The sequence below is a fragment of the Haliotis rufescens genome, unplaced genomic scaffold (genome assembly GCF_023055435.1).
Source record: "Haliotis rufescens isolate VD_foot unplaced genomic scaffold, xgHalRufe1.0.p SCAF_119, whole genome shotgun sequence".
Lineage (NCBI taxonomy): Eukaryota > Metazoa > Mollusca > Gastropoda > Lepetellida > Haliotidae > Haliotis > Haliotis rufescens.
Window position 1 is genome coordinate 374538 of NW_025963801.1, and position 21668 is coordinate 396205.

General features: G+C 42.1%; 1 protein-coding gene across 5 annotated transcripts in view; it reads right to left on the reverse strand.

The window, feature by feature from the left end:
• Positions 1-621: 621 nt before the first annotated feature.
• Positions 622-21668, reverse strand: part of LOC124150676 (probable GPI-anchored adhesin-like protein PGA55) — a 60695-nt gene continuing 39648 nt past the window's right edge. For 2 of the 5 annotated variants that reach the window (XM_046522672.2, XM_046522669.2), the window contains exons 2-7: positions 17858-17911; positions 15166-15327; positions 12451-12606; positions 9653-9721; positions 6012-9254; positions 622-1363 (exon numbers count right to left, since the gene is read on the reverse strand). In XM_046522672.2, the coding sequence (XP_046378628.2) occupies positions 1308-1363; positions 6012-9254; positions 9653-9721; positions 12451-12606; positions 15166-15327; positions 17858-17867 (3696 nt within the window). In that variant the 5' untranslated portion in view covers positions 17868-17911 and the 3' untranslated portion in view covers positions 622-1307. Of the gene's footprint in view, positions 1364-6011; positions 9255-9652; positions 9722-12450; positions 12607-15165; positions 15328-17857; positions 17912-19769; positions 20060-21668 lie in introns of those variants that run through there. The other 3 variants (XM_048393218.1, XM_046522671.2, XM_046522673.2) reach the window with 3 other exon arrangements.

Here is a 21668-nt window from a genome sequence, read left to right on the forward strand (position 1 = left end):
ACCCGTAATGTGTTTTCTAGGCAGGAATAATGACAGTGATTATCTCCCTTCTCAAATTCGTGGTTGTGAATATGGAATGTATGCAATACCATTGAATACATGATACAGATGTTTTGGCGTATTTCGCCAAGCAACGCCACCCATACCAATGAGAGTGCGAACGTGTATTGTTACAGGTGTTGAAATATGTGTTATTGCTATTATTCTTGGTTAGATATGCAGCCCCAAGAGCCAGTAACAAATCTTTGAATGAATGGCGACAATCGGAAAATATGTTCATGGAGTATATATACTTGTATACTTTGCTGCCCTTGTGGATTAGAAAATGAAAATATTAAAATGATCCTTAAGTATGTTTCTGAAGTGTTCAATAATCGAATTAAACTATTATTACAAGGAGAAAACACGATTGATCAATCGCGAGGTGAGGTTTTCGGGGATCAAACATGAAACATAAAGTTTGTTCACATTCTGGCGTTATTAGGACACGTTGCTCCTCGGTGCTCTTGGCGTCTGTTATCGTATCACAACCAAGCTTACTTGTGATATGTACGTGCAGGCTGAATCCCATCCCTTACTGGTGTACTGTACTGGAACAAGGTGGTTATTTTTTACATGGCATGCAGAAAATGAACATGCATAAAATATAGCCAGATGCATTTGTTCTTTAGGTGGAATATGTTCGCCTTTCAGTTTCATTTGAAATTTGAAGACCATCCTTGCAATATTTAGAAACGTATGTTTCCAATACACAACCTTTTCATTTAACTCACAGTAAACACGGGAAACAAAACGCATATTGCAGGTTATAAAATCTCTTTGGTATTAAATACGTAATTCATAAATAATGATTTGCACATTGGAAAAAGTGTTCATATTAAGTTTATATAAAGAAAAATGCAAGTTGATATCCCAGGATTTGGAATCCATATAACCGCTTGTTGACAGGTACAACTGATTGAAGTTCTGTTCTGAACGCGAGTTCCATTCAGAACCATATGTGCACTCTACACGGATCGTGTAACACAAGCACACGTCCCACACACGACGTTAGGAAGGTCAATGGAAGATGGAACTCAGTGGCATCAGTGGCCGTTTGTAAATGGCAGTACCAGCATCATTGCTGTATAAAACATGTACATCTTATGTTTTCCTCGGCCTAAATATGTGTTCTTCTAAACACTAGGGTGGACTCGTGTTGTGAGTAAATGTATGCGCTAAGCATATTGAACGTGTTGTTTCCCTCCGCTGCCCACCCGTCCGCTGCTGCCTGTTAGTGTAGTCACGTGATAGACGATGCGCCGACTTCACTCCCCTGCCACCGTCTCGGCAGCTGCCGTGTGATTCTCGGACAAGATTGGATCTGGAACAAGATGATTTAAATGTACAAAATGTGACACAAATACAAATACACTTTGCTGTACCATCAAGACTTTGCACTCCAGCATGAACATGTAAAAGTGCTATCAATAGGTACACACGCAATACATTTTGACATTGTGTTCATAGTTTGCCCGAGCTCAGTTTATTTGTTGTTTAACACCGCACTCAGAAATATCCCAGCTATATGACGGCGGTCGGTAAATATTCGAGTCTGGACCAGACAATCCAGTGATTGACATTATGCGCATCGATCCACGCAATTACGGCAAGCATGGATTGCTGAAGACCAATTCTAATCCGGATCTTCATGGGTCGCCCGTGCTGAGGTTTCTTTACCCCAGTTATATTTTGGTCGCCAGTTAAGGAGTTATTTACATCTCAGGAGGTGGTGAGGTGAGGTGAAATGGGGTTTAACGTCGCGTCCAAGATTATTGCACTTATATAGCGACGTGTACATCTCAGGAGGAACCATGCGGTGGGGTGGTCGATAAGGTGTGAAAAGTAAAGTCAGCCTTCTGAGTAATAAACTCATAGAGCAGCTCTCCTAAAGTCCATAACATAGTGGCTAAACAGTAACTTGTACTCTTGTTTTTTGTCTATTCCTCGTGATACGAAACAAAACGGATTAACCATACCATCAATGAGTGAGTGAAGTAAACGCCGCTTTGAACAATATTCCAGTTACATCACGGCGTGTTAGCTTAATGTGGGAAGTGATGCAGGTCTCAGGCGTTTACAACTTTACCATCATGTTCACGAAGTTGCAAAACTAATATTAGACCAATAGTCTACAGATACGGAATAACAATTCATTTTAACAAAACAAACGTCAAGGCGGTCGACCTAATTCGTTTGACTGTTCAACGAAACGCTGTTCTTTGCATTCATTTTACGACCGACGGAACCGTCAGTAAAATCTGCACCACCACCCGCAGGACCGGTTTCAGTCGAAAGTATTTAGCAGTTCGCAAGGACTCAGATTCAGGTTACTTTTGCCTGATTATGTATTTCCATGGTTTCAAGCGAGTGACACTCCTGAATGTGATCTTATTCCACGGCGAACAATAATCACGCATTCCCTTGAATGAATGCGACAAAACCCTGGCCATAAAGATAAGAAAGCTCTGCTAAACGCAGAGTCTATTGTACGATTCATAATGTGTCAAACATCCGACCGTGGTCCTTAGGTTGAAAATAATAATAAAAACTACAACACCTTTGCCATAAAGATAACAAATCTATTCTTTAAAAGTGAGTGAGTGAGTGAGTGAGTATGGTTTTACACCGCTTATAGCAATATTTCAGCATTATCACGGCGGGGGACAGCGGAAATTGGCTTCACAAATTGTACTCATTGACGAGCGACCGCCCCGAGAGCCCATTGTACGTTTCCGACTGTTTCATAAGCATTTGAAAGATGAGAGTTTCCTGTCCCACCTGGTACAAACACATGCAAAGGCAAGTAAATCGCTCACGGGAACATCATCTTAACATCACAAGGAGTACCGCACCGTGCTCATATATTACTCCTCACTGAGCAAAACGAGTACAATGTCTATTCTGTGTACGTGCTGAGAGGTAAGCGTTGTCTTTGCAGGTGGGTTAGCGCAAATAGTGGCATTTCTCAAGTAGCATAAAGAACGGAGGAATCTGGCAATGGATTAGGCTTGTCTTCTCGAGAGCTAGGGATATATTTCACCTCCTGGATCTGCTAAAATCTACTTCGTCAAGTCCACTATACATTGTCCAGACGAAAACAGTCAAGTGGGGGCCGTCAAAACGTGACTATCTGTCCATGGTGGGATTAAGTACCAAAATAGCACACATCTCCACGCACAAGTACACTGTACGAGTGGGTTACGTTGTGAAGACAATCGCAAATATTCAGGAAACGGCACGATTAACGTATATGAACAAAAGCAAAAATAGTAGAAGTAAAAATCTTGTCATCCTAGAATTGCCAGTTTTCGTGTAAGGGAGACGATTTGGTACAGCACATTCATGCATATATCACTTCACTTAATGATGCATGTACTGACAGATATTCAACAACAGTGATGCGTCAGTGAACGATTGCTGTATTAAATCGCAATCAGCAACATTCCAGCCATATCACGGGGGACTGTAATATTATATACTACTCATGTTTAATAAGGATAATCAGATATTTTATGATAATAAGTTTTGAGCATTACAGCGCATACCCGCTATCAAATGTGTAGTAGTAACATCTGAGAGATATAGTTTGATAGAAATTCCACGCCCTAATGCGACACAGAATAGGCTAAATCACACACTATGGCAAACCGTTTCACTTTTTATTCGACTATTAAGAAATATATCGGGCAATGAAGACCAATTCTCCCTTGGGATTCCTATTCTGAAGCTATTTCATCTTTGTTGGATTGAGAACATCGACCAGCAGGTCTTCGTGTGTGGTGCAGGGCGCTGTACGAATTTGTTTGGATATTGTGACAGCGAACATCAAATCGGTGCCTAATTGTATAATGTTTGTATCCGATTCTAGTGTACAACTGACAATCTAGGTAGACATTGACCCCCACCTTGCCATCTGGCCATACTACCGTGTGCTTCTAACATCATAAGCTGCTTGACGTTTCATTGAGCTTTCAAAGCTTCTAACATCACAAGCTGCTTGACGTTTCATTGAGCTCTCAAAGCTTCTAACATCACAAGCTGCTTGACGTTTCATTGAGCTCTCAAAGCTTCTAACATCACAAGCTGCTTGACGTTTCATTGAGCTCTCAAACCAGGTAACCAGTGCTAACCCAGTAACTCACTAAACCCACGCAACGGCTCTACTTTTAATCAGGTTAAAATAGCCAGTCGTATCCTCAATAGTACTTTAGTTCGACAAGTACGGAGGAATGTCAATTACGCCCGTGTTATGGTTAAGAAGAGCACAGCTGTAATAAATCTAGAACTTGCAATCTGCCCCATGTCACTGGTGTATATTTACAACCTACTTAAGACCAGGAGCCGAGATGTTTTGTTTGAAATCTGCCTTGGTCTGACACGATGGCCCGTCCACATTAATCCAGATAATGTGTACAGGGTAGGGCTGTATCATGTCCCGCTGCTCAGCTTACATCGTTACATGGAAATGAGATCCGACAAGCATTTGGGGGTTTATTGTTGGGAGAGGACAGCAGCATTCATTCCATGTCTCGGCTAAAGCCTTTTAAACGGAAGCCGTTGAAAGTGTTGCTGCAATGCCAGCCATAAAAGTGACAATGTGTAAGCCATCATAATAGCACAAAATGGTCATACATGACATATCAAACACTTAACTTGGTCTGTTACGTAACAGACGAAATCAAACATATCTGTGGCAGTTGTGTACTCTCAAATATGTGGCTTGACATGTATTCGACACCTCCTCGTGAAGTACGGTTGCATGTTACAGAATCGCACACTGCCATTATTTGAAAGAAGTAACCATGAATTGGAAGCGAGTTTCTTTATCATGCGCGTGGGCGTGGTTGAAATGGCGAGTTTACAGCCACAGGCAGAATTTCGTCTCAGGACAGATACATCTGAACATGGGATGCTATGAACAGGTTGACCATGATGCATGCAGAGGAAACAACACAACCATTGCATCAAAATTCTGTCGACTTCCTGGACTCTATAAAATAGGTGAAAAGAATGAATAGTCTTCATTTCCTAATGGGCGATTATTATATTCTACAAGAATGCGAGAAACACATATTTCGTCATGTTAATAGTCTAAAGGCTTTTGTGTAAATTGAGTCGGCAGCTGTCTGACTCTGAATTTATATCGTCAGATCACACGTTTTCGGACGGCAATGTTTATCGGGATTACTCGCGCTATAACGGGGGCTGTAGCATCACAGGGTAAATTGTAAAATCTCAGATGATTTGTTTTTAAGAGAAAGCTGTTTTAAAGCTGGTCATGTGATTCGAGAGAAGACTACGCCTGTTTCTGAAGCGTCCGAAAACGCACAACACGTGGATAGCTCATGCATCTGCCGAATCTGTACGCTGGCAAGTTCAGCGATGGTTTCAAATATTGTCACCTACTTCTGGCGAAACACAGAGAAGCGTTACCCGCCACATTGATTTCCCTAACGCAGCGTGTGAAAGGTACACACAATGAAGCTGACAAGTTAAATCCATGTCGTATATCAGAGGTAGGCGTCTCAGTGCATAGGCAAATGGGGCTTCACCCAGCGACTACTAACTCAGGGGAGTTTCACTACAGACTGAAAGATGTAACGTACAAGGTTAGCCTCTGCTGAAGAACAATATGTTGGTGTGTTTGTTGTTAAACGCCGCACTCAGCAATATTCCAGCTACATAAGTGAGTGAGTGAGTTGGGTTTAACGCCGTTTTTAACAGTATTACAGTTACATCACGGCGTGTCAGCCTGATGTGGGAGGAAAGCCGGAAGTGATGCAGGTCACGGACGTTTACCACTTCGGAGAAACCCACGAGCACGGGTATGGTGCTGACAAACCTAGAAACATAATCGAGGCGAACCTAGAAACATAATCGAGGCGAACCTGGATTCGAACTCACAATCATAGGTTTCTGGCGTGTAGGGGAAACATTCAAATAACATGACACAAATTAGAGACACTTACCCGACACTTTCTGGTTGGTCTCGAGGATGTTCATCTGTTCTGACGAGATTACGTCTTTACTGTTATTATTGTCACTAATGTCCCTGCCACTCTCACTTGAAGCATTGTGCTCACCATTAACTTTGCCAACCGCTGTCTTACTATGCTCATCGTTACAGTCTACCACAACTTTCCCGTCGCCTTCATGGGCAACAGTGTCTGTACACTCCTCCAGATCTCGCGAGGTTTCACTTCTCACACTGGAACTAGAGTCACTGCCACTCTCGTGAGCGAGTCCTTTAGAGTCACCATTGCATATTGCAGGATCGCGTTCATCTGACGCGTCTTCTTTTTCGGGTTCTTTAGCTGTGTTCTTCTCTTCAACAATCGTCCTGTCGTGTTCATCTTCGTCTACAACTGTGCTGTCTGTTCCCGTGCTGGAACTGTCGTCAGGGTCGTCAACGCGTAGACCTGTATCACAAATAGCGTCCTTGTGGGCCGCGCTTTCTTCTTGTGTCTCATCTGATGCTTGGGTGGTTGTTTCAGCAGTAGCACTAACGCTATGACGGTCACTTGGCGTGGATTCAGTCTCTGTGGATGATACTTCCTCGTCCACTTTACCGACTTCACCTACTATCGTCTCGTCTTTTACTTGAGTAACTTCGTCATCTTCCTTGTGAACCTCGTCACAAATACATTCTTTGCAAACTTCTCCAGTCTCGTGTGAGAATTTCTGTCTCTTAGCATCAGTGAGGTCTGTCACACCCTCACCACTCTTAGTGTCATCACTTTGACCATCCTCACTCTCAGGAACAGGCCCAAAATAAGGTTCAGAGTGAATCCTCTCTATCACGATAACTGGTTCAGTGTCGGTATCGTGGTTTTCGGTTTCAGCCTCATATGTTCTCGTTGGTTCAATGCAAATCTCAATGTCTTTCAAAATAACCCCTTCATTAAGAGCATCTGGCTGTACACTTTCAGCCCTACTCTCCAACTGGGACGTCACAGATTTACCCACCTCCTCTGCGTGCTCTGTAGGTGGTATATCCCCTGTTACACTTGTTTCTACAACAGACTCTGAAGCAGGGGTAGAATCATCTTTTGTTTCTCCTTTTGGATTTGACTCGACGCTGAGTGAAGCCATCTTTGTCTCAATATCATGATCGACAACAACTTTAGCCTGTTCAGCAAGTGTCGGGTTAGATGCGACTTCTGAATCTGCTCCATCTCTAGATAATTCCTGAGAGACGGACATGGGTTCAACAACAGATTCACGCTCATTCTCTGCAAGTGTAACTGACACTTCAGTAGGAGCTAACACAGTTTCGGTTGCCAAACATTTAACGTCTGCGTCGAGAGATGACGCAAGAACATCATTAACGACACTCCCATCACCATCTGTTTTGTCAATGTCAGAGGTGGCAGTAATTTGAGATTCGACGACATTGTCGACAGTTTGTGTGACGTTCGATTCTATATCGGTCTTTCCTGGAGAGATAACTTGTGCATACTCATCAGTTCTAGGTGAAGGAGGACTAACGTCACTATTGATGCTCGTACGAAGTTCACTGCTGGGCTGGAGTTCTTGTGTAATAATTATTTCAATATCAGACTTTCCTTGAGAACTAACTGCAGTGTCCTCGTCCTTACCAGCTGCTGATAGATATACCCCGCTACTGACGCTAGTATTAAGTTCGCTGCTGGCCTGGAGTGTTTGTGTAACAACTGATTCTACATCCGACGTTTCTGACGAACTAACTGCAATGTCCTCGTCCTTGATGGCTGCTGCTGGATCTACGTCGCTACTGACGCTAGTATCAAGCTCACTGCCGGCCTGAAGTGTTTGTGTATCAACTGATTCTACATCTGACTTTTCTGGTGTACTAACTGTTTTGTCCTCATCCGTCTTAGGTGAAGACGGGTCTACACTGCTACTGATGCTGGTGTTAAGTTCACTGCTCGTCGTTTCTGACGAACTAGCTGCAATGTCCTCGTCCTTGATGGATGCTGGGGGATCTACGTTGCTACTGACGCTAGTATCAAGCTCACTGCCGGCCTGAAGTGTTTGTGTATCAACTGATTCTACATCTGACTTTTCTGGTGTACTAACTGTTTTGTCCTCATCCGTCTTAGGTGAAGACGGGTCTACACTGCTACTGATGCTGGTGTTAAGTTCACTGCTCGTCGTTTCTGACGAACTAGCTGCAATGTCCTCGTCCTTGTTGGATGCTGGGGGATCTACGTTGCTACTGACGCTAGTATCAAGCTCACTGCCGGCCTGAAGTGTTTGTGTAACAACTGATTCTACATCTGACTTTTCTGGTGAACTAACTGTTTTGTCCTCATCCGTCTTGGGTGAAGACGGACAAACACTACTACTGATGCTGGTGTTAAGTTCACTGCTGGAAGTAGAGCTCGTCGTCTGTGATAGAGTACGTCGGGGTCTGTTCTTCCTGGGAGGAGGTACAAGATCAGTTACTTCTACAATTTTGGGTTTGGTCAAAGTAACCCTGGTCTCCGGTTGTGCATCGCCAGCACCGCTATATTTCTTCAAAATAGCTGTTTTCAGCCTTGGTCCCAGTGACACACGCTTCAAGACACCATTTTCGCCCGCGTTTGATACGGCAGGACTCACAGCCTGTTTGACAACATCAGTATCTGGCGATGAAGGTACGATTCCATCCGATGTTTCGGGGCAGGGTGCAGCTGCTTGCGCTGCTGTCGCGACGGACTGAATTGTTTCTTCCTGTGCAGAACTTTCAACAATGGGTTTGAGAGTTCGTTCTCGATCCTCTTCCTTTAGTGACTTCTCTTCAATAGAAGGCGCCGTCGCAACGTCTGTAGCCGTAGATGGTGTTAATACTTCTTCTTGCGCTGGTTCAACCTCCATCTTACCTTCAGACACGCTGGAATCCATGACAGCTGTGACTGCTGCTACCAAATCTTCCTCCACATCATCTTCTGATTTCGGAACCCAACTACCATTTTCCTCCGACAGTGCTAACACTTTAGCCTCATCTGCGGCAGCTTTAACAGATTCGTGGAGTGGTTCAACACTCTGGGTGATGTTCAAAGATTCGCCAGCACCAGTAACAACAACATTGCTCTTGTCCTCATCCTTGGAAGTTTTCTTCTTCTTAGATTTTTCTTCCTTCTTCTTCTCGGACTTCTTTTTCTTTTTCTTTCCATTCTTGCTGTTGGAGTTTCGCTTGCTTCGTCTGATAGCGACACCACTATCTTTCCCCTTCTTGTTATCTTTCTCCTCTGTGTACAAATAAATAAACAAATGACAAACGATTCCTTGATATTTGATGGCTAACCTATCCGTTTTAGCTTTTTGTTTTTTATTTAAACCTAAAATTTCCGGTCGTTGACTTCTGTTTATTTTGTGACAATGATTAAATAAGCGGTTTGTGAAGTTATTACTGTCGACTTATTTATTTATCATAATTGACGTCAATATCTTTTACGTTGTATTAACCTTTAGTAGGCACAAGTTTTTAAGACCTAGCTGTTCATTGCCTGTTTCCTGTATAACAGCATCGCACAGATATTACTGAATATAGACAACAAAAGCACTTTGTTGACAATAATCATAACACGTTGCTCCAGTATACCAAACAATATGTAACGTAATCATTGACGACTGAGTTTGGCCTTACCGTTTGAGGACAGGCTGACTGAATCAATGCCATCATCTTCCGGTATCTGAAACTCGTCCATAAACAAACCTGAAACATAATACAGAGAATAAGTCGCGGCTTGTGCAAGCAGATATGTCTCGATGTCAATTGTGCAGTGAACAACAATAGATCATTGTATATTCAACTCTGTACATGACTCGCATAACTCAAGGAGTCGGTAAGGCGATGGATGCGATAACAGTGTACCGTGTCCATTGTCCGAAGGTTCCCCACTGCCCGCGGGATAGACCACGGCCACATTTACGAGGCAAGCATCCCATTAAGCGCTTGAAGGCGTGGTGTCGACTTGTTGACTTGGCCTATGTTATACCTGACAAGACGTCCACTCCGACTCGCATATTATCTTTGTTCATGTAGGAAACTTAACATACCAGCTGTCATATTCAACATAGGAATGTTGGCTTTTACGTACATATATGAACAGTATTTTATATTCGGGACGAGGGATATGGATCAAGTGCTGGATCTAAGCAGTGTCTAAAAAGCAGAAGTCTTCGATTCCACTACCCATACCACTGGCTTGTTTGAAACTTCAAGGCTTGTTTCTATTACAACCGACTAGATACTACCACCATCGACAGGTATACAGAACGTACTGGTTCTGTCGCCACTAACTAGTTCACAGAAAGTACTGATACTACCACCACCGACTATTCTATAGAACGTACTGGTTCTGTCACCACTAACTACTCCACAGAAAGTACTGATACTACCACCACCGACAGGTATACAGAACGTACTGGTTCTGTCGCCACTAACTAGTCCACAGAAAGTACTGATACTACCACCACCTACTAGTCTACAGAACGTACTGGTTCTGTCACCACCGACTAGTCTATAGAACGTACTGATACTACCACCACCGACTAGTCTATAGAACGTACTGATACTACCACCACAGACTAGTCTATAGAAGGCACTGGTTCTGTAGCCACTAACTAGTCCACAGAAAGTACTGATACTATCACCACCGACAAGTCTACAGAACGTACTGGTTCTGTCGCCACTAACTAGTTTACAGAGAGTACTGATACTACCACCACCGACTAGTCTACAGAACGTACTGATACTACCACCACCGACTAGTCTATAGAACGTACTGGTTCTGTCGCCACTAACTAGTCTACAGAAAGTACTGATACTACCACCACCGACAGGTATACAGAACGTACTGATACTACCACCACCGACTAGTCTACAGAAAGTACTGATACTACCACCACCTACTAGTCTATAGAACGTACTGATACTACCACCACAGACTAGTCTATAGAAGGCACTGGTTCTGTAGCCACTAACTAGTCCACAGAAAGTACTGATACTATCACCACCGACAAGTCTACAGAACGTACTGGTTCTGTCGCCACTAACTAGTTTACAGAGAGTACTGATACTACCACCACCGACTAGTCTACAGAACGTACTGATACTACCACCACCGACTAGTCTATAGAACGTACTGGTTCTGTCGCCACTAACTAGTCTACAGAAAGTACTGATACTACCACCACCGACAGGTATACAGAACGTACTGATACTACCACCACCGACTAGTCTACAGAAAGTACTGATACTACCACCACCTACTAGTCTATAGAACGTACTGGTTCTGTCGCCACTAACTAGTCTACAGAACGTACTGGTTCTGTCACCACCGACTAGTCTATAGAACGTACTGATACTACCACCACCGACTAGTCTATAGAACGTACTGATACTACCACCACCGACTAGTCTACAGAACGTACTGATACTACCACCACCGACTAGTCTATAGAACGTACTGATACTACCACCACCGACTAGTCTATAGAAGGCACTGGTTCTGGAGCCACTAACTAGTCCACAGAAAGTACTGATACTACCACCACCGACTAGTCTATAGAACGTACTGATACTACCACCACCGACTAGTCTATAGAACGTACTGATACTACCACCACAGACTAGTCTATAGAAGGCACTGGTTCTGTAGCCACTAACTAGTCCACAGAAAGTACTGATACTATCACCACCGACAAGTCTACAGAACGTACTGGTTCTGTCGCCACTAACTAGTTTACAGAGAGTACTGATACTACCACCACCGACTAGTCTACAGAACGTACTGATACTACCACCACCGACTAGTCTATAGAACGTACTGGTTCTGTCGCCACTAACTAGTCTACAGAAAGTACTGATACTACCACCACCGACAGGTATACAGAACGTACTGATACTACCACCACCGACTAGTCTACAGAAAGTACTGATACTACCACCACCTACTAGTCTATAGAACGTACTGGTTCTGTCGCCACTAACTAGTCTACAGAACGTACTGGTTCTGTCACCACCGACTAGTCTGTAGAACGTACTGATACTACCACCACCGACTAGTCTATAGAACGTACTGATACTACCACCACCGACTAGTCTACAGAACGTACTGATACTACCACCACCGACTAGTCTATAGAACGTACTGATACTACCACCACCGACTAGTCTATAGAAGGCACTGGTTCTGGAGCCACTAACTAGTCCACAGAAAGTACTGATACTACCACCACCGACTAGTCTACAGAACGTACTGATACTACCACCACCGACTAGTCTATAGAAGGCACTGGTTCTGTCGCCACTAACTAGTCTACAGAAAGTACTGATACTACCACCACCGACTAGTCTATAGAAGGCGCTGGTTATGTCGCCACTAACTAGTCCACAGAAAGTATTGATACTACCACCACCGACTAGTCTACAGAACGTACTGGTTCTATTACCACTCTTGCCGCTGTTGGCGGATGTGTCTGCGTTGACCTGTCCATTCCGGTCTTTTTTCGCCTTCTTCTTCCGCCCGCTGCCAGGACGCGAGCGCTTCAGGCTAAAGAAGAATCTTCTCCTCTTCTTCTTCTCTTTGACTGGTGCTAGGAGAATATATCAATCTCAGTTTATTATACCCTATATAGATTCATTTCGGGAAGGGTGGTGTGTGTGAGTGCGTGTGTGTGCGTGCGTGCGTGCGTGTGCGTGCGTGCGTGCGTGCGTGCGTGTGTACCAAACAAAACAAGGTCTGGTCGGTCAGTCAGTATAATTCTGTCTGAATGGTCTATCAATGTTAAACTGCAGCATTGTATTTAAATGAACAAGCGCTATTAAACAGGCATTAGCCCGGACTAGCACATTCACACAGACACATACAGATGCATGTACGTTGGCTGGACCTAGTTATATAAATTCAATAATCTTAAACGCGACGTAAAACCCCATTTCACCGCACCGCACCGCATATTCCTTTTGGGCTAGCGATTACAGCCGTGACCCAGTCACCTTGTATTTACTCTCACCCATGACGGTTTTACATGAGATCAACCACATTCAAAAGAACCTGATGTTACGGATGATACTGTAAGCTTCGGGGAACTATATATCTCATGGCAATATCATCCTATTATGATTGCTTCTAAATCACTGTTTGCCCGGTGACAAGGTTAAAACCTCCAACAATTTTTGTATCTGTTCTTTGTCGATGGGTACATTTTCATTGCAAATGTGTGTCATCCTCCCAGAATATAAAATTAATAAGGAGAAATATTCTTTCTCCTGCGGTGTTATTCTGACATACATTTCAACTCTCCTCTAACATTAAGAGTTTCCGCCATTATGCCCCCGTCCTGGGGAAGGAGTTATTTATTGCCTATGTGAATGTCTTTCATCGGGCGATATCTACAGTTGATTGGGATGTTGCTTGAGGGATGACAAGCGTGGTCGGTGGATGTGACGAATGGTACAGACAACTACCTAATGCGTCCCAACTGCCAGCACTATACCACGAATGACGAGTACGTGTAATCTGTGAATATCCGGGGTAGGATAGGTCTTCGGCAATCCATGCTCATCGTATGAGGCGACTAACGGGATCGGGTGGTCAGATTTGGTTGATGCATGTCATCTTTTCCTAATTGTGAGGATCGATGCTCATGACATCAATGGCTGGATTGTCTGGTACAGAATCGAATATTTACAGGCCGCGGTCAAACAGCTGGAATGTTTCGTTAAACAACAAGTATGGATGCGGCGTTAAACAACACGTATGTGTACTTGCGAGGCCATGAAATGGACGCAATATACAAACTACTCCCGAAAATATAACACTGTTTAGGTGACAAAATTAACAAATCAAATAATCGATTTGCAGGTGTGTATTTGTTAAAGTATACAAATAAAGACAATTATGATGTCTTTGTGTTGACCAATAAAGCATGTACAGAGATATCAAATAGGCGTGCCAAACATAACAAACCTTCTATCCAAATGCGTATTTGTACAACAAATCATTAGGGAAGAGAATATATGGATGTCAACTTCTTTATTATAAGGAACACAACGTTTCAGAGTATATGCTTACTCATTCATCAGGATGAATGATGATGATGATTCACCTGATGAAGGAGTAAGCATATACTCCGAAACGTTGTGTTCCTCATAATAAAGAAGTTGACACCCATATATTCTCTTCCTTATGTGTATCACTTCTAAATGCCTTTCAAAGACCTGATACAACAAATCAGTGTTGCGCAAACAAGTATAACCATCAACAACGGTTGAACAGTTCACTGGCTTGATACAAAACTACGTAAGTAAAAAGAGTTTCCTGGTTCACAGGTATGCTAAACGTGACGAGTGGATAGAGTTCCTGGTCATGTCAAGGTAACAGGAAAGTTCTTCAAAAGCACCATAAATGACAGATCCTGAACACTCGACACGGGGCCGCCTTTGTTTCATAAGCAACCATTGATCATAGGCGGTGTCAGTAAAGTGGATTGTGTGTTTTTATGGTGAAATGAATTTGTAATACAGTTTGTTCCTGAAAATAAGCATGCGGATTGCACGGTAACACTGTCGTGTAATAAGTCGCAAATCGCTGTGCAGATTCGTGTTACTTAGGCATGCCAGGAACAATATCGTAGGTTCGAATCGCAATTGTTTAGGGTTTTTTCAGCACCGTACTCTAGATCGTGGGTTATACAACAGTGGGAATTGCTTGAGCCCTGCTTCATCTCAGGTTTTAATCACACAAACTGACACTCCGTGATATAACTGATATATGACCACCCGATCCCGACAGTCGCCTCATACGACAAGCATGGGTTGCGGAAGACCTATGCTCACCAGGATCTTCACGGGTGACTGTTGTACATGTATCAGTATCACCTGCGCCCTGAACAGGGGTCGTTGTTTCAGCAAATACCCTAGCAGCTAGCTCTTAGCCACAGTCCATACAAATCACGGCGAGAATATTAAGAATGATCTTTACCTAGCGTAACTAAGTTGGGAATTTAGTAATATGCGAACACTTTAACCAATATCCTAGGCTCGTTCACTCTAGACCAGCATGTACATATATAAAAAACCTAATTTAGTCGTGCCATTTTGGTTGTCTTGAAATGAGGTTTGTGGTACTACTAAGGAAAACTTCGTCATACCTGCATCTGTATCTGTAACCTCTACTTTCGTATCATTTCCCGTCGACTGGATTGCGGAACCGTTGGCCTCCGCTTTGACAACGTCGCCATTGCTGCTAGTCGTCACATCGTCGCTCTTGTGCGCAGTTATGTTGGCTGACGCAGAGCGTTTTCGGGACAAAACTGAAAAAGAAATGTGATGTAATCTTGATTCCAAATATTAGTGTGTCATTATGATTGTGTCCATGCTGCGCTGAAGTGCACTCTTAGAGAAACTCAGTTGCATGATATCACCTACCTAAACATGGATGTGTCTCAATCTTTGTTTGTCTGTTGTTTAACGCCGCACTCAATAGTACAGCTATATGACGGCGGTCGGTAAATAATCGAGTCTGGACCAGACATTCCAGTGACTGACACTATGAGCATCGATCCACGCAATTGGGATACGATGACATGCATCAACCAAGTCAGCAAGTCTAGCCACCCGATCCCGTTAGTCGCCTCTTACGACAAGCGTGGGTTGCTGAAGACCTATTCAAACCCGGGCCTTCAAGGTTCCGTGTCTCAAAGATTAAAACACAGTCTTTGGGAAGTATTCATCGTATTCCCCAGCGCAGGACATGCGTAACCTATTCATTTACACACACTTTGTATGAAACACTGGACACGGATTTACTTAAATTTGGTTGAAGTGGGCCATGTTCTAAAAAGTAGCGTTTGGAAGTTTTCTATACATTACTGCTGTCAAGTTCTGCAAAATACAGTGTAGAGTAAATCCGAAATAACTGCATTTCCTAACTTAGCAAATAAATCCTAAAACAATTAAGGATCACCAGATTCTTTCATACTACTATTGTCACGCTGAAGACCCGGGCTCGATTCCCGACATGGGTACGCCGTGATATTGCTGGAACATTGCTAAAAGAGGCGTAAAACCATACTCACTCACTACTCTAGCATGGCATGGGTATGGTTTTACACCACTTTTAGCAATATTTCCAGCAATATCACGGCGGGGGACACCAGAGATGGGCTACACAATTTGTACCCATGAGGGCCATCGGACCCGGGTCTCCGGCGAGACGAGCGAACACTTTACCCACTAGGTTATCCCCTATAGTGATATGAAAGATAAAGGTCGTCCTTAACTCTTCCTTAGTAGTGTAGATTTTAAACTAATGGAGATTATAAAACCTATATTTACTACAATGTTAACGCACATCTATCAAAAACTGAAAAGAGTTTAGCACGTATAAACTTATCAAACCTAATTTGTATTTCTCTTGAAGTTCAGTACACGTATACTAGCATCTTTACATGAAGGTTTAAGGGAAACGATTCGGGTTCAAAACATACAAGTATTGTCGAATTACATCTTCACAAAGTGAACTAAGAATTTCGTACGGAAACTGTCAAAACGGAAAACTAACAAAGGTACCTTTATCTACAATGGCATCTATGTCAATCTGCACGTCACGTGCATAAATAACATTGAGACGATGCTTTGTAGACCTCAGGCTGTGAACAGATCGCCACAGGCGCCTCAAGTAAAACCGACTACCCGCAACGAATTAGCGACTTGTGGCTGGATAAGCTGCTTAACAATTAGTGGTTATTTTATTAACCCTCTTCAGAGTGCCGGTGTTTGCTTTAGCGTAATTGACACCCGTGAAATAAGATCTCTAATGAAAACAAGAATACGTAAGGGGAGCGGATTACGCCAAGTGTGTTTGAAAGGTGAATGTGTTTATATAGTAGCCATCTAGATGTAATTAGGTATTTGCGAGAATGTAAATATTCGATGAAATTCATTGTCTCGACTTGAAACCGGATTAAGTTTTTCCCGGCTTGAAAACAAATAACCGGAATGCTCTATGTAGCGATGTAAGCGACTAAACGTTCAAGACAAACCAGTAATGTCAGAACAACATAATTCTGCACATAAATGTACTGATTTTCAGTAGCAGCAATTGCCTACAGAACGTCCTTTTCACGTAACATAGGTAACATCTGAAAGTGATATTTTTCTACAAGGGTAATTTGTGCTCAGTTACATTATCCCCAATAAATAAATATATAAGTATCAGTGCGATTTTATTGTCAGACCAACCATCGATACATGTAAGTATGAGGGAGCAAACTTGTTTTCTTCAACAGTCTATGTATATACCGATAAGCTGTAAAGCTTAAAGTAAATAAAGAATTGAAGTACGAGAATTATTAAAACTGAGTTGAAATGTCTTATGTATATTTAATGTATTTGAAGACTGCCGTTGTTGGTGGAAAACACTATGTTGATATGTACTGCCAATGGGAAAGACATGTTTTATCTGTCTTTCTGCCATGATATAAAATAATGTGTTTTAATTCTACAAAATAAATGAAAACATCATCGATCCACTACTGACAGACAAAACAGGGAAAGAGCTTGAAAATTAGTTCGTTGAACTTCGTTATTCATCTGCAAAATAACGTTGTTTTGAGAGGCCATGACACTTTGAAGTATACTACTCACACTTTTGATAGGGATATATGAAACTACAATATCCCTATTAAAAATGAGTGGTATATTAGTACATTTGAACCTGTTCGCTTAAACAAAACTTTGATCAATAAGTTGATTTTATGTGTTTCATCATAACCGACATGTTTTTACAGCAGACGTGGACTGAATATGACAAATCCCTAGCCTCGATGTTGACTGGCTTACCTTGACCCATATTCGTGAAGAATCTGTCTGCACTTCAGGTCGTCTTTGTTATGTCTGGAAAAAAACAAAAAAAACTTAAATCTCGAGTCGGAGTAGACACAACAGTACAACCGATAAAATGACGCCAGCACCCGGATCATAATCAACCTGACAAATAGGCAAAACAAAACAAGCCTGACCTCACATGACCTGCGGATAAGTATCGTCAGGTATGCCTTGCAGGACTGTCGTAATATGACCTCGCCTTTGGAATCCTTAAGCGTAAAACTGCTAAATTCCGGACATAATTTTGACAGATGAACATTAAATAATCCGTCTCTTTTCGACAAGATAAGTCGGTAGTGAAAAGTATCTATCATGATATGCATCAGACCAAAACAAGGTCACAATAAGACGAATATGATATGTGAAACCACGACATGCACACAGAAATACGGGAGCAGTGCTTGAGCGGTATGTAATGGAGTTTCATGCAGATGTGATCACTTTTAAAACTCGACGTTGTTATTCACAACGTACCCATGCATGAAGCTATTGTTGCACGAAACCCACTTTCTTTTACACTGTCCCTTTTATGACGATATTCGTACATCTTATCTTAAGAATATGTTCTATCATACACCTGTAGATATCACCATTTTAAATAACCATTGTAACTTTCAGGATGCATGTGCTTCAAAATGTTTATGCGTAGAAAATTATTTTATGTATAATTTAACAATATATTTAACTGTTTATCTTATTATTTACATTCTTAATATTTATATTCCTAAACTGTGACTATGATTATAATATTATGTATAATTGTATCTCATTTTACATTATTTTATAAAGCACTTACATTTGTGTAAGATTTAGTCTCTCGTAACCCGCTTGGGTGGCATTTGTACTTTTAAGTTTTTAGATATTTAAAATGCTTTATTTAAACCCCTGCTGTACAAATGGTGAGACTTTAATAAACTATATTGTATTGTATTGTACTGATACAACACGTAGAGCAATCGGCCTTTAGTTTCAAACACTTTACAACATCCGCATCTATACGGATGGTAAATGAAATGTGTGTCAACACTTTCAAACATAATGTGAACGGGTCTTTGAAAGGCATTTAGAAGTGATACACATAAGGAAGATAATATATAGATGTCAACTTCTTTATTATGAGGAACACAACGTTTCGGAGGCTATGCTTACTCCTTCATCAGGATGACAACGTGTTTCTCATAATAAAGAAGTTGACATCCATTTCTCTTCCTTATTATGTGAACGGTTCTTACAAAATACTATTTGATGTTACTTTGACAAGCCACAAGCAGGAAAACATGAGCAACCGCACGTTTCAACATCAGGCGATATACAGTACTCAGAAGTTAACGACCATTCTCATATAACTAGAATAAATATGTCATGACATGCCAGATTAACTATAGTAACATGAAAGAATCAGGCGATCTTTGACTTCTTTGAGTAGTATATATACTGTGCTGTTTTTTATGCTTACCAATGTCATACATATACAACGCATTTCGACTCTAGGAAGGTGTGGGGATTTGGGTTTGGGGATCTTCTACGGGATAGAAGGTGTGCTGGAATGTCAAAACTTTAAACGAGAAACCCATAATGGTTCAGATTACCTGTCTGGTAATCTAAAATAAAAGCCATACGATAAACATTAACATTAAAAAAGGAAGATATAGTTTATACCGATCGTTTTCAATGAATGAATACTGGCAGTTTTCAAAAGCTGGTACTCAATAAAGACCTGTGTCGACAATGTCAAAAAGACATTGGTAATGCGGAATGTCAGCAAAACGTTCAAGGAATTGTTTCATGTTAGGTAGACAACATTTCAAGGCAAGAAAATTTAGCAGAATCACAAGAATCACAAGAACTGGCAACTAACGATACTCACGATGGAGTGGAAAGGCTGTAGTACATCCGTATTAGAATAAACGCAATAAAATGTATCCCAAACAGTGCGTGACGCTTTCACACAAGTCCCTTCACACGGGGCAGGAGAGCACAAGTTGATCAGACACATTCCATTACAACAGGTCCGCACTCACTAGCTGTGGACTGTACGAAGCTTTGCGCCTTAACATTCCGGGTGCAACCTGTTGCTTGTCTGATCATCTCCGCTCCTATTCAATACTACTTTCTGGTGACGGCGATTGTTCATTATGTCATATTCACCACACAGATGGTCGCGACCGACTTGGTGAGCAAGCGATTGGCTAGACCACCTGTCAGTCACACCATGCCTTTCATGGACGTACCAGCTCAAGCGTCAGCGGTAGAAGGCATCTTCTATCAGGGAGTTTATGTGCGACGTCTTACATCGACGTGATGTGTTTAACTCCGATATATCATATACCACTCAATTTGTTATAGGGGTGTTCTTAGTACATAGGTGGGGAATAAATATGACAGATAAAATGGAGAAGATTACGGATATTATTCGATATTGTCATTCAACTGGCGCTTTTGAGCTTAATTCCAAGTTCAAAGAAATATAGATCATCATATCTTCAAAGAAATAAAAATCATAATTTGTTCGGGGCTGGTCATTTATATATATATAAAGAGAGAGAGAGAGTGAGTGAGTGTGAGTGGGTAATATTTTACCGTCCGTCCGCCCCCCGCCCCCCCCCCCCCCCCCACCCACCCACCCACCCCATAATAAAAGACCAGTCCTTAAATAATGCCCCACCCCACCCCCTTCCCTTTTCTCACCGACCCTCCCCTGTCACAAATTACCAGTGCCCTTATCTGTGTTTCGCAACAGTTTGAAATATTTCAATATCCCATCTTAATGATGAATTCGTATGGATTCTTAAAGGGATTACGCCCTCACCACACTTCAAGAGAGAGTGCCCCAAATTTACCAATTGGCCAGTAACTGATATCAAGGACGCTTTGGTTTTACGTTTGTAACACAGGAATACAAGTGGCATTTGTCCTACTTCTTTGCGTAAGGGGTAACGAAGTATTGTCCCTTTACTTCCGCGTTTATGTATGGTTCATATCGTCACATTTTCATGATATGCAGATAAGGAAACACTAATCTCCTTCAATGATTTGAGGTCTGCCCGGGGTTTACTCGGAAGTGAGCTTAATTATGGCTCAAATTGTTCCTTTTTCGACACAACTTTCACGCCAAAGAATTATTACAAACGTCTTGTATCCTCTATCATACATTCGTTTCACCACTGGGTAGAAACATAAAACAGTAACATATACCCCAACATTGACATTGCTCCACCATAAAAATGAATGGATGAATATATATATTTGTATATGGGGGTGGGTGGATGTTTTTGGGGGTCCGCATCGAATTACGTTTCCCCTTTCCGTTACCTGTATTGGTGAACCAGAACCCCAAAGCAGAAATCTAGTGCGATCCTGACTATCAAATAAAACGCACAATTCCCAAACGTCTCACGCCTTGACGATATCAGATGCACGTATGAAGAAGTCTACAGAGTTAATACCCCTGAACATCTAAAATCCTACTAAAACAGTAATACACGAGTTGTCGTGGATTACGTTACACCCACATAATAGCTTCGTATATCCTCTGGTCCCAGGCGTGTGGAGACTGACGCACCGCTGGTATTGTAACATAACGGGTGATGCTCGTAAAACAAAACGAGCCCACGCCTGTCCTATAATTACAGCATTCGAGTGACCTTATATGTAAACTCCTGTCGCGCTCTGATTCCTTATATAACAGCTGTTTTTCGGTACTCCTAATATGCGAGGTATGGAATTTAACGTCGCCTACAAGATTATTGCACTTACATTTATGTAG